At 45.9% G+C, this 14,257-nt stretch overlaps 1 protein-coding gene across 1 annotated transcript; it reads right to left on the bottom strand.

Moving 5' to 3' along the window:
* Positions 1–4,193: 4,193 nt before the first annotated feature.
* On the bottom strand, positions 4,194–4,649 carry LOC143594374 (B3 domain-containing protein At2g32645-like). Its single transcript, XM_077073702.1, has one exon. It carries the CDS (start codon positions 4,647–4,649, stop codon positions 4,194–4,196), a length of 456 nt encoding a protein of 151 aa, XP_076929817.1.
* Positions 4,650–14,257: the final 9,608 nt, after the last annotated feature.

The raw sequence follows: 14,257 nt of genomic DNA, 5'->3' as shown, positions 1-14,257 counted from the left end.
CAAGCCGGATGAGGTGTCAAAGTTTACCCTTGACTGCCAAATGCCTAGCTTCCACTTTTTGTTTAGTCGGGCGGTAAGGACGTTGTCTTCTCTTGTTTTCTGGGTGTAGAGGTTTGTGCTCTGGGGGAGATCTCTACCCAGTTGCTTCTCCGTTTCCGCAAAGCGTTTAGCTGCTGTCATGATGGCATCCCATGTGGATGGCATGCCATCTTTACCCGTTAAGGTGCGGATGAGCTCTGGGTCGTTCGCGCCCTGGATAAAAGCAGCGCGAACAAGATCTTCGCTAATATTACCCAGACTTAGCTTCTTTGAGTTGAAGCGAGTGATGAAGTCTGGCAAAGATTCATCTTCCTCTCGAATGCATTTGAGGATTGTCCATTGCTCTTCGGTATACTTTCTTTGTTGGCTGAAGTGTTGGCTAAACTTCTGTTGGAAGTCTGCCCAGTCGTAGATGTGGTTGACCGGTAGACGATCGAACCACGCTCTAGCTGGCCCAACAAGCGTCATTTGGAACATGTAACACCACGTAGGTTCCGTCCAACTACTGACGGTTGCCCCCGCTATGAACCTGTTCAAATGATCGTCTGGATCAGATATACCATCATAAGTGCCGATGTTGGGTATCTGCTTGGCACTTTTCGGGGCGATTGCTTCCGCAATGTCCCTTGCAAACTTGGATGTTCCCGCGTTTGCCGCAGTTGGTCTGAAGGTTTTGGAGAAGTCACGTGGGTTTCCCCCCGCGTTCCTTTGTTTGAAGGTTTCTCCGAAATTCCTTCTCGTTTGGAAGTCCGTTTCTTTACGCTTCCCTTTCGCCCTATGGCGAGGGTTTGCGTCGGTGTCGGATTCCTCCCGATCATCGTCCGAGGACTCGCACTCACTGCTCATGTTGAGCTGTTGAGTGCTTCCAAATTCGTCAGCCTGTTGGACGGAACGCAAGCGTTCGTCCAACTCAGCTTGGAATTCCTTCTGACGTGCCTCTGCCCACGCTTTAACTTGTTCAAGCGTTTGGCGGGGGAGTCTCGTCTGTTGTCTTTCCGCCTGGGTATTATTGAATCCCAGGGGATGGTTGTTTACTGCACTTGCCCCAGCTTGGGTAACTGGGGTAGTGTTCATAAAATTTACTGCACTTGCCCCGGCTTGGGTAACCGGGGTAGTGTTCGTAAAAACTGTGTAGTCGCCGGTATTCCCCCCGCTAGCTGGGGTTGTGGTTACCGGAGTTTCTTTAACCATCTTTCCAGAAGTTTGAAAAAACTGAAGAAATGTAGTTCTAGCTTTTATGCACGGATGGCGCCAATGAAGAAACACTAATGGACCCCGGACAGATTACGGATAATCTGGAGGTTAAATAGATGTTTCCCACGAAGGGTTAGATCCGGCAAAGATGGTTCTTCTGATAACCTGCAAAACAGACACCGTGAGCTCGTCACTGAGAAGGGGGGGGGGGGTACCTCCTTGTGACCACCCTCCGGCGTGAGAATCAGACTAGATTGCTCTTGAATATAAGTGTATATTAAGAGATTGCTAGAGCAGATATCAGGTATAAGATGTAAGATACAAGATGAGATTAGATGATCATACCATTTGGGGTATTTATAGCCGAAGGTAGGTTTCCAAGAAGGTATAGCCGGCTGAATAGTATTCCTGTTCTACCAACTGTGGCCTACGCACGTGCCATGCTGGTAGTTGGTGGGTAGGCAGCGGCTGACAGTGACCAGGCCTGCTGTGTACTATTCCTTTTCCACCAACTGCCGGCTATGCACGTGGTATGACAGGAGTTGGTGAGTAGGCGGCGGCTAATAGTGACATACAGTACAAGAGCATGCTGCTCGCCATACTGTTGTCAATGAGCTGTCGTATCTCTGGTCAGATCTTTTGCCCATACCTCGTCAGGTACAGTACAAAAGATCCTCCAGTATCGTACGGACTGGCTTATTTGGGCGGGAGTATTCCCCCTCCCGCCTTTGTGCGGGATTGTTCCCGGCTTTGCTCATTCCTTCAGGTGACTACTGAATTATTGAGAGCTATGCCTTGTGCGTGTAGCCTTGCTGTGCGGGTGGCCTTCCCTGATGGCTTGTATCCGCAGCTGCGGGAACAGGCGGAGTACTTCACCATTGGGAGGCATTTCCTGCGGGAACAGCTTGCGTACTGCGCGTAAGGACGTCACGTCTCTAAGCATGGTGGGTCCTGCGGATCCAGTTGGTTTCTGCGCAGACGTCTCTCTTCAAGGTGAGTCCTGCGGGTCCAACTGGGCTCTGCTGGGACCTACCTCTTCAGCACCGTTGGCCACGTGTGTTGTTGGACGGCAAATCGGTACCCACTCCGGATAGTCTAAGGTGAGGAAAAGGCGGCGCCAAGAGGAACAAAGGCCACCATTTTATGGGATTTCCAAAAACGGAATGGAAAGACGAGCGAAACGATATAAACGATATTTGGGTTGCGGAAATTGGCCTCACGAAGGAAGTGTAGAGTAAGTCAAACCCAATCCTAATATGAATATACCGAACTAATGAGGGTGGGGACTGTTAAGCTCAAAGCTGAACGATCCATTAGATTTGGAAGTTATTTTCAGAGCAGGGTTGAGGAAGAACTGATCCACAACTTGTATAAAACCGGTCTTGACGATCTGACCTTAGAATAGTCATTAGGTTTGTAAAGAAAAAAGAAAAAAAATTGTTGATTCACCACACTTCGGGGACGCAGAATGGAGCAAACTGGACGAGTTAGGGGCAACATTTTTTAATTGAGTATGGGGTCAGGGGTTATCTATGCTCGTCTCTAACCCAACCCATTACCATTATGTATCAGTAACCTTTAAGGCTACTTGTTGGGGAGCTTAATAAGCTTGTTTATTAAAGTGTCATGTCACTGTCACGTAGATAGTGGGGTTTTAACTAACACGTCCGTTTAACACAAGTTGTGATTTAACAATAACTAGCATTAACATTATATTATGTTTTTTATTTTAAAATAAATTACATCATAAAATGTAAATAAAATTATTAAACTTAATAAATTTAGCATATTAAAGTTAAACAAACTACTAAAATAATTAAAGAAAACACTAAAAAAAATACTTTTTTCTTCTTTTTTTAAGGGAAACAGTATCCGACAAAGATTTTATAAAATTAGAAAAAAATTAATACAAGGGAAAGAAAGAGAACTTAAGACTTATAATCTCTAGTTAAAATATCTATCCGTGTTTTTGTGCTAAGCCAACCCCAACCAAGTAAGCCTCAAGTGAACAACACCCTTGGCCTTGATATCATCTTATGGGCTCTATACATGAGTTTAGTAAGCCCGGCCCAAACCCTAGAATCTAACTCAAAATATCTATCCATTATTCTTTCTAACAAAAGGTCAACAAACAAAACATTATCACATATATGGTATACCCTTTTGCAGTAAGTTGCCCAATAAAACAGAATTAGCCAAACCAATTTGCTTTTGCAGACTTTCAGTAATTCCCAAAACACCCTTTTGCTGTAAGTTGGAAGTTTGGGACTCCACCTAGATTATAGATCTTTCCCCAATGCAATTCAAGAAAGATTGTAATTGCAACTTAGATGCCTATAAACAACTTATAATCTTTGTAGACTTCCATCAAGATGATTGCTTCATTAAGTTGCTTATCGCACCTACTTCCCGGCCCGGACTTTTTATTTGCATGATCCAAATAACAAAGTGCAGCCCACCACCATTCTGATCAAGATAGTGTATGAGAGGCTGACTCCATCAAATGTCAACGTTGACCCAGAAATTGGTCAAACATGCTTGACAAGTCAACGCTGATAAGGAAAGTAAAATCTCCAAATATCATAATTGACCCAGAAAAAGTCAGCCGTGACCAAATTTTTCCTATGACTGCTTATGTCCTAACTTTGTAAATTGACCAATTTGCCCCTAGTATCACATATCTTTATATTACAATCCTTGGGCCTTCTACGTACACACCAAATGATCAGTAGCAAACGACCCAATTAAAACACTTTGAACTACTATTCATTTTCTAGTAAAAAAAAAAAAAAACATTTGAGGACATTCAAGAATCATATATTCATTCAATTGGAGTTTGAACAAACAAAACCATAACAGTAGTGTAATGAGTTTCCTAGCTAGACAGTAGATACCACCTTAATTACATATGTATCACTTCAAACCACATATGATACCTACAATATACCCAGATTACGTCATCATGCGACACGATCAATTGCAAAGCACAGTTTCTGCTGGACATCCCTAAACAATAAAACCCTTATCACCATCTCTTCCTTGAGGCCGTTTGTGCACACCACCTGGTTCCAGTTGGTTTTCAGAACGTAATATTCTTTGCTCATCTTCCACTTGCCAAGATTCAACGCCACTTTTCTCCTTTCTGGATCGAACACCAAGACGCTTACGTTCTGCTTCTCTCCGAGTATTGCTTTCTCCTCTCCCGTCAGGAAACCCGGGTTCTTGACCGGTATCAGCAGCCGGCCCAGATTCCCACTCACATCCGACACCGTCAGCCTCTTCTCGATCACCAACTCGGCCTCCGACCCGCCCACGCTCTTTATGAAATCCTTCGTCTTCTGATCACTAGAATTAGGGTATGCTTTTGTTGACTGCGTGCAGCCATTATTATTATTAATGGTGTTCTTGGTCACCATCTTCTATCGCTTACGATCTTTTTCAACAGCATCATTAATATTATTATTACCAGAAGCTAGGGTTTCAGAGTGTGGACGCTTGTGAAGAACGATAGTGAAGAAACACTAAGTGACCCCGGCAGATTACGGATAATCTTAGGGTCAAGTAGATGTTTCCCACGAAGGTTAGGTCCGGCAAAGATGGTTATTCTTCTGATGACCTGCAAAACAGACACCGTGAGCTCGTCACTGAGAAGGGGGGGGGGTACCTCCTTGTGACCACCCTCCGGCGTGAGAATCAGACTAGATTGCTCTGAATATAAATGTATATTAAGAGAAATAGCTAGAGCAGATAAGATATGTGATGGTATAAGATAGTATATGATACCGTTCCAAGGTGTTGGAGTATTTATAGCCGAATGTAGGTTTCCAAGCAGGTACAGCCAGCTGTATAATATTCCTTTTCTACCAACTGTGGGCTACGCACGTGCCATGCTGGTGGTTGGTGGGTAGGCAGCGGCTGATAGTGACATGGCCGGCTGTGTACTATTCCTTTTCCACCAACTGCAGGCTATGTACGTGCCACGACAAGGGTTGGTGAGTAGGCAGCGGCTGATAGTGACATTTGTACTAGAGCGTGCTCCTCGTCGTACTGTTTTCAGTGAGCTGTCACCCTGTGATTGGTTCATGGGCTGCTTTGGTCAGATCTTGTCTATTTTGTCCATACCTTGGCAGGTATAGTACAAAAGATCCTCCAGAAGCGTACGGACTGGCTCATTTGGGCGGGAGTATTCCCGCCTTGCTCATTCCTTCTTCAGGTGACATTACTGAATTATTGAGAGTTAGTGCCTTGTGCGTGTAGCCTTGCTATTAGTGCGGGTAGCCTTCCCTGATGGCTTGTATCCGCAGCTGCGGGAACAGGCGGGGTACTTCACCATTGGGAGGCTTTTCCTGCGGGAACAGTTGGCGTACTGCGCGTAAGGTCTTCATCTCTGAGCATGGTGGGTCCTGCGGAACCAGTTGGTCTTTGCGCAGACGTCCCTCTTCAAGGTGAGTCTTGCGGGTCCAACTGGGCCCTGCTGGGACCTACCTCTTCAAGCCCCCCCAGTCCAATGTTCTTCTCATGAATTGTTAATAAGTGAGGTGAACTTTTGGACTTAAGCAAAGGGTTTTGAAAAGGGTTTTTTGTTTTAAGGTTTTCCGTGGGGATTCTTCCCGCGGTTTTCCTAATGTCACGTGCAGAAATTCCCGACTTTTCTGCTTGATCTTTGGGTATGATGCGGGTAGGTGTGTAACCTCCTCGCAAGTCAGGAGCGTTGAGTTTCACTTGTGTAGATTCTCCACGAGGTTTTGGTAGTTTTAGACATAGTGATCAATTATGTTAAACAACCAATTCCATCTTGGAGCTTCAAACAATCTAGTTCTCAACGTTCCCGCTATGCGGGGATGTTATTTCCTTTTCCACAAGCATGGCCCAGAAGATCCTTCTTGGTTTTAATTCCCTACAAGTGCTAAGTATGTGAAGGGTTTCGCCTTGACACTGTACCCTCACTCGTCTTATAGTTACTTGACTTCCAAGGTATTCTTGGCTTCAATTCCCTGCAGGTGCTAAGTATGTGAAGGGTTTCGCCTTGACACCGTACCCGCACTTGTCTTACGGTTTCTTGGTTACCAAGGTATTCTTGGCTTCAATTCCCTGCAGGTGCTAAGTATGTGAAGGGTTTCGCCTTGACACTGTACCCGCACTTGTCTTACGGTTTCTTGGTTACCAAGGTAAGGGGGTATATTCCCTCTTATTTTTGAATCTTTGTTTCACGCATATTTTAGTTTAACTTAGCAATTTCTTGAGTAGTTTGGATAAGTTAACCTTTCAACGTGGCAGATGATAGGTTAAAGTTTTGCTCTCTTTCGTGATTGTGCGGGTAAGACCGTCACTTTCACTTGGCTAAACTTTACCTATATCTGACCTGCGTGAAGGTTTTCCTCATCTTTTCCTTAGAAATTTTCTAAGTGTTTTAAATAAGTTAACCTTTCGACGCGCAGTTGTCAATAGGTTGATGTTCAGTTTCCTCTATCATGGTTGTGCGGGTAGGACCGTCACTTTCATTTAGTGGGATGACCAAACTTTACCTATAACTGACCTGCGTGAAGGTTTTCCTCATCTTTTCCTTAGAAATTTTTGCCGTTTCTTGTGTTTATGCTTGCCGCCTTCCACACGCAACGACTTACTTCCCCACTTATTTATGCGGTGAATACCGGCATATCAGTGTTTTGAATAAGTTAACCTTTCGACGCGCGGTTGTCAATAGGTTAATGTTCAGTTTCCTCTATCATGGTTGTGCGGGTAGGACCGTCACTTTCATTTAGTGGGATGACCAAACTTCACCTATAACTGACCTGCGTGAAGGTTTTCCTCATCTTTTCCTTAGAAATTTTTGTCGTTTTGTGTTTATGCGGGTTTTGCCGCCTTCCACACGCAACGACTTACTTCCCCACTTATTTATGCGGTGAATACCGGCATATCAGTGTGGTCAGATCATAAGTATAAATGTAAGACCATCAGCGTCAATGTGATAAGGAGAATCATTTCCATTAGAAGTGGCTCTAGGCTTTTTCTTTACAAGTTTGGAATTGATCTACATGCAGCCTGTGTAATTGAGCTCCCTTCCATGTTCTTGGGATGGGGGTGTCATCGAGCCTTTCGAGCCGATATGCACCTGGTTCGGAATCTCGTTGTTTACGCAGTATGTAGTCTCCAACATTGAAGCTGCAGTTTCATCCGTGTTTTCCCCAACTGGGGTTCTACACGCATTAGCCTGCTTAGCGTCCATTACGCCACGAGGTGAGTGAGTTTCCCATTTCTGACGAATGCTTCGACGACGTCCTTCAAGGATACGCATTCCTCCGTGGTATGGTCTTTTGTCCTGTGGAAGTCACAGGATTTGCTCTGATCAGTGTTGTGACGCTGTCGGATTATTGGAGCCTTTGGCCATGGGAGCCTCTCGGTGGCAAATATTTCGGTGACGCTTTTGGTGAGTGGCGTCCATCTGGAGTTCCGGTTCGAAGACTGCATGTTATCCCTTCCGCCTAACCGAGGGTGTGAGCCGGATGAGGTGTCAAAGTTTACCCTTGACTGCCAAATACCAAGCTTCCTCTTTTTGTTTTGTCGGGCGGTAAGGACGTTGTTTTCTCTTGTTTTTTGAGTGTAGAGGTTTGTGCTCTGGGGAAGATCTCTACCCAGTTGCTTTTCCGTTTCCGCGAAGCGTTTAGCTGCTGTCATGATGGCATCCCACGTGGATGGCATGCCATCTTTACCCGTTAAGGTGCGGATGAGCTCTGGGTCTTCCGCGCCCTGGATGAAAGCAGCGCGAACAAGATCTTCGCTAATAGTGCCCAGACTTAGCTTTTTTGAATTGAAGCGCGTGATGAAGTTTAGTAAAGACTCATCTTCCTCTCGGATGCAGTTGAGGATCGTCCATTGCTCTTCAGTATACTTTCTTTGTTGACTGAAGTGTTGGCTGAACTTCTGCTGGAAGTCTGCCCAATTGTAGATGTGATGGACCGGTAGACGGTCGAACCACGCTCTGGCTGCCCCAACAAGCGTCATTTGGAACATGTAACACCACGTGGGTTCCGTCCAATTGCTGACGATTGCCCCCGCTATGAATCTGTTCAAATGATCGTCTGGGTCAGATATACCATCATATGTGCCTATGTTGGACATTTGTTTGGCACTTTTCGGGGCAATTGCTTCCGCAATGTCCCTTGCAAATTTGGACGTTCCCGCATTTGCAACAGTTGGTCTGAAGGTTTTAGAGAAGTCACGTGGGTTTCCACCCGCGTTTTTTGGTTTAAAGGTTTCTCCAAAATTTCTTCTGTGGAAATCTGCTTGTTTACGCTTCCCTTTCGCCCTATGGCACAGGTTTGCGTCACTGTCAGATTCTTCCCAATCTTTATCATACTCACACTGATTACTCATGTTGAGCTGTTGTCGAGTGCTTCCGATTTCGTCAGCCTGTTGGAGTGAACGTAAGCGTTCATCCAACTCAGCTTGGAATTCCTTCTGACGTGCTTCCGCCCACGCTTTAACTTGATCAAGTGTTTGGCGGGGGAGCCTCATCTGTTGTCTCTCCAACTGGGTATCGGTGAATCCCAGTGGAGGATTATTTACTGCACTTGCCCCGGGTTGGGTAACCGGGGTAGTGTTCGTAAATATTGTGTACTCGCCGGTGTTCCCCCCAGTAGCTGGGGTTGTGGTTACCGGAGTTTCTTGGTCACTCGTTGGCCTTGGCACCGGAGTAACCTTAACCATCTTTCCAGATGTTTTGAAAAAACTGAGAAAATTAGTTCTAGCTTTTATGCACGGATGGCGCCAATGAAGAAACACTAAGTGACCCCGGCAGATTATGGATAATCTTAGGGTCAAGTAGATGTTTCCCACGAGGGTGGTTAGGTCCGGCAAAGATGGTTATTCTTCTGATGACCTGCAAAACAGACACCGTGAGCTCGTCATTGAGAAGGGGGGGTACCTCCTTGTGACCACCCTCCGGCGTGAGAATCAGACTAGATTGCTCTGAATATAAATGTATATTAAGAGAAATAGCTAGAGCAGATAAGATATGTGATGGTATAAGATAGTATATGATACCGTTCCAAGGTGTTGGAGTATTTATAGCCGAAGGTAGGTTTCCAAGCAGGTACAGCCAGCTGTATAATATTCCTTTTCTACCAACTGTGGGCTACGCACGTGCCATGCTGGTGGTTGGTGGGTAGGCAGCGGCTGATAGTGACATGGCCGGCTGTGTACTATTCCTTTTCCACCAACTGCAGGCTATGTACGTGCCCCGACAAGGGTTGGTGAGTAGGCAGTAGGCAGCGGCTATGTAAGGGTCACAACACTGAGGAGTGTACATCTTTGAAGGATATTGTTGAAACATTCGTCAAGGATGGAAGACTTGCACACCTTGTGGCATCAATCAAGAATGGAGGGAGGAATGATAACTGATACAAACGCAACGGACGAAAACCCGTTGACATCAGCATCCACATGGTTCATAGTAACATTAGAGGAAGAAAAAGACGAACGACAGAACCATGCGCGTGGAAGAAAGCTGAGGTGCGCTTCCCGCGAGTGCCAGGAGGACCCAGCAAAGAAGGCCCAATCGTCATCAAAAGCCAGCTGGGGCACTACATCACTTCCCGCACTCTTGCTGACAACGGCGCCTCGTCAACGGTTATGTACAGGCAGTTCTTCGACAAGCTAGACGACGAAGACAAGGAACGCCTGGAAACGGTCTACGCCTCGATGGAAGGGTTCGACGGCAGCACGAACACCCCCTGGGTATCCTATCTTTCCCCGTCATTCTCACGGACAGGAAACACTCCCGCACAGAAGACGTGGACTTCGTCGTGATGAGGAAGCCACACCACACATACGACATTCTCTTCGGGAGAGACGGGATGGCAAGATTCAATGCCGTGGTATCTTCAGTCCACGGCATGATGGGATGGCCAACAGCTGAGGGTGTAGCGATGATCACCGGTATTCCCCAGGTATGCATCACATCTGTCTCATCTAAACCCAAACCAAAGATGGATAAACCAACCATCACCGAACCAGAAAAATGGGCCCTCAATGGCAAATACCCTGACCAGGCTGTTACCATTGGCCTAACAATCACTGATCCTACGCGCACCTTACTCAAACGCTTACTACAGAAAAACGCTGACATCTTCGCGTGGACACCAGCTGACATGACTGGTGTACCTCGAAGTAAGGCAGAGCATAAGCTCAAGTGTGACCCGGCTTTTACGCCAGTCATTCAAAAGCGCAGCGTAATGGGGGCGGAACAAGCTAACGCGTGTAGAACCCAAGTCAAGGAACTCCTTGACACGGGCATCGTACGCGTTAGCAGATATCAAACATGGGTTGCAAATCCCGTTATGGTACCGAAGTCTAACAAACAATGGCGCATGTGCATAGATTTCAAAGACTTAAACAAAGCATGCCCCAAAGATTGTTATCCGTTACCCGAAATTGATCTTAAGGTAGATTCGTTAGCACCGTTTCGCCTTAAATGCTTCCTTGATGCGTATAAGGGGTACCATCAAATCCACATGGCCATAGACGACCAGGACAAAACCGTATTTCGGACGCCCGATGGCACATTTTGTTATCAAATGATGCCATTCGGACTTAAGAATGCAGGGTCTACATACCAACGCCTGATGGAGAAAGAGTTTCATGCCCAAATTGGGAGGAACTTGGAAGTCTACATGGATGATTTGGTCGTCAAAAGCCCTGAGCCAGAAGCGATGTTGAAAGACATCGAAGAAACTTTCAACACACTCAGAAAGATAAACATGAAGCTCAATCCGAGCAAGTGTTCCTTTGGGATGGAAGAAGGGAAGTTCTTAGGAGTCATCGTTACTAAAGATGGCTTCAGAGCGAACCCTGAAAAGGTCGAAGCCATTATCAAAATGGAATCACCTACTACCATCAAGCAAGCTCAGACACTGAATGGACGACTAGTTGCACTTAACTGCTTTTTGGCAAACCATGCGGATAGGTCGTTCCCATTCGTGTCCACATTGAGAAACTGTTTAAAGAAAACGCACTTCCGCTGGACACCAAAAGCGGAAGCAGCTTTTCAGGAAATTCGGTCACGCTTGATCGAACTCCCAACGCTCACAGCACCAGAAGCGGGGGAGAAATTAATCTTATACCTCTCCGCCACAGATAGAGCAACCGGGGCAGTCCTGCTAGTAGAGCGAAAAGGCATCCGGATGCCAATCTACTATGTTAGCCGTGTCCTAACAGACGTAGAAACCCGGTACTCTACCCTGGAAAAATTAGTCCTAGCACTTGTACAGGCTTCACGCAGGCTAAGACGATATTTCCAAGGTCACCCAATCACCGTTCTCACCAATTTCAAACTTGCAAACGTTCTGGGCAAACCCGAATTGTCGAGACGCCTAGCCAAATGGGCAATAGAATTGGGAGAATACGCGATAAAGTACAAGCCGAGACCAGCCATAAAAGGCCAGGTCTTGGCCGACTTTATTGCGGAAGTCCCCGCTTCGCGGGAGAAAGAGTGCCAGGAGGAGGCTCAACCCTCCCCAACAAAGGACATCGATGATGTCTGGCGACTCTACACTGATGGAGCAGCCAGCAACGAGGGTTCAGGCGCAGGGTTGAAACTAACCAACCCAGCAGGCCAAGAATACACGTACGCTATTCGACTGGATTTTCCAAGTACGAATAACGAAGCGGAGTATGAAGCATTCTTGGCCGGGCTGAGAATTGCGCGTAAGATGGGAGTGAAGAACTTGGAAGCCCACGTGGATTCCATGTTAGTAGCCAACCAAATAAACGGGACGTACACGGCCGTGAACGACACAATGGCCCTGTACCTCCCACAAGCAAAAAAACTTATGCGCGATTTTAACGATTGTAAAGTCATACACGTCAAGCGTAGCGAAAACAAATCTACGAATGCGTTAAGCAAGCTTGCATCATTAGCCTTCACCCACTTGGGAAAAGACACCCGCATTGAACTCCTTGGAGCACCATCAGTCCCGCACAAGGAAATCTGTGTCATCCAAACCGGCACAGAAACATGGATGACACCAATAATAAATTACCTTGCGGCGAGTATACTACCAGAGTCAAAAACACAAGCAAGAAAAATACGTTGTAAAGCACTGAACTATCAACTCATCGATGACATCCTTTACAGACGTAACTTTCTTGGCCCACTCCTAAGATGCGTAGACAACCAAGATGCTGGTTACCTCCTAAGAGAAGTGCACGAGGGCATCTATGGAGTACACTCAGGTCCACGCGCTGTTGTAGCTAAGCTAAACAACGCGGGATACTTTTGGCCGGGGATGCATACGGATGCGCTGGCATACATCAGAAAGTGTAGGGCTTGCCAACTCTACGCACCCAACACGCATCGCCCGAAGAATGAACTTGTTCCAGTCACCTCTTCATGGTCATTTCAGAAGTGTGCCATCGATGTGACAGGCCTATTTCCCACAGCAGCAGGAAACGTTTAGTTTCTAGTGGTAGCCATCGACTACTTCACCAAGTGGATAGAAGCAAAACCCTTAGCCCAAACAACCGCAAAACATATTAAAAAATTTATTTGGGAATTTATTATTTGTCGTTTTGGACTTCCACAGACTTTGGTGAGCGATAACGGCACCAACTTTGCTGACAAGAAGCTACAAAAGTGGCTGGAAGAATTTCAAATCACCCACACCTTTACCTCAGTGGCGCACCCGCAGGGTAATGGTGAGGTGGAAAGAGCAAATAAGAGCATCGTCGACGGCATAAAGAAAAGACTCTTGGAACACAGATCCGGCTGGGTGGACGAAGTTCCATACGTCCTTTGGGCAAACAGAACGCTGAAAAAGGCCAGTACGGGAGAAACCCCGTTCAGCCTCACTTATGGTACTGAAGCCATGGTCCCGGTCGAAATTGGTTTACCCTCACCAAGGGTCTTGATTTAGCCAGAAGACAATGATGCGGAAAGACGGTTAAACCTTATGTTAACCGAGGAACGCAGAGACTTAGCCGGAGCGCGTGAAGAAAACTACAAGCGACAAATGCAAAAATACTACAACACGCGGGTAAAACTCTGCAACTTCAATGTAGGAGACTACATATTGCGTAACAACGAGGCTTCGAACCAAGAGCGCCCAGGAAAGCTGGCCCCGGTCTGGGAAGGACCATACATTATCAAAGAAGGTTTGGGAAAGGGCGCATACCGGCTCGAAAGGCTCGATGGCACTCCCATCCCAAGAACATGGAATGGAGCTCAATTACGCAAATGTTACATGTAGATCAATTCCAAACTTGTAAAGAAAAGGCCTAGAGCCACTTCTAATGGAAATGATTCTCCTTTTTCACATTGTGTTGATAACCTTACCTTTATACTTATGAACTTCCCACACTGATATGCCGGTATTCATCGCATAAATATGGGAAGAAGTAAGTCGTTGCGTGTGGAAGGCGGCAAAACCCGCATAAACACAAAAAACGGAAAAAATTTCTATGGAAAAGATGAGGAAAACCTTCACGCAGGTCAGTTATAGGTGAAGTTTGGTCATCCCACTAAATGAAAGTGACGGTCTTACCCGCACAATCATGATAGAGGAAACTGAACATTAACCTATTGACAACCGCGCGTTGAAAGGTTAACTTATTCAAAACACTTAGAAAATTTCTAAGGAAAAGATGAGGAAAACCTCCACGCAGGTCAGATATAGGTAAAGTTTAGCCATCCGACTAAGTGAAACTGACGGTCTTACCCGCACAATCACGAAAGAGGAAGCAAAACTTTAACCTATCATCTGCCACGTTGAAAGGTTAACTTATCCAAAGTACTTAAGAAATTGCTAAGTTAAACTAGAATATGCATGAGCAAAACATATAAGGTTTACAAGGCAAGGCATTAACAAAAGATTTATATTCCATAAAAATTTAAGTATTACAAGAATGGCTGGGCACATACCCGCATACAAGAATATAAATCTATACAAAAATAAAAATCTATTCCAACGGTGGAGAGGGATCTAAAGGCTCAAGCTTCAGGACCACTCCCACTTGAACCCGCACCATC

The sequence above is a fragment of the Bidens hawaiensis genome, unplaced genomic scaffold (assembly GCF_021521415.1).
Source record: "Bidens hawaiensis isolate Kalapana, Puna unplaced genomic scaffold, B.hawaiensis_p1.1 tig00001692_1, whole genome shotgun sequence".
Taxonomy (NCBI): Eukaryota; Viridiplantae; Streptophyta; class Magnoliopsida; order Asterales; family Asteraceae; genus Bidens; species Bidens hawaiensis.
The sequence above is the reverse complement of the archived record's forward strand: the minus strand, read 5'-3'. Positions and strand labels throughout refer to the sequence as shown.

Coding starts and splice junctions, on each gene's coding strand:
- LOC143594374 (XM_077073702.1), bottom strand. CDS start 4,649: ATGGTGACCAAGAACACCATTAATAATAATAATGGCTGCACGCAGTCA.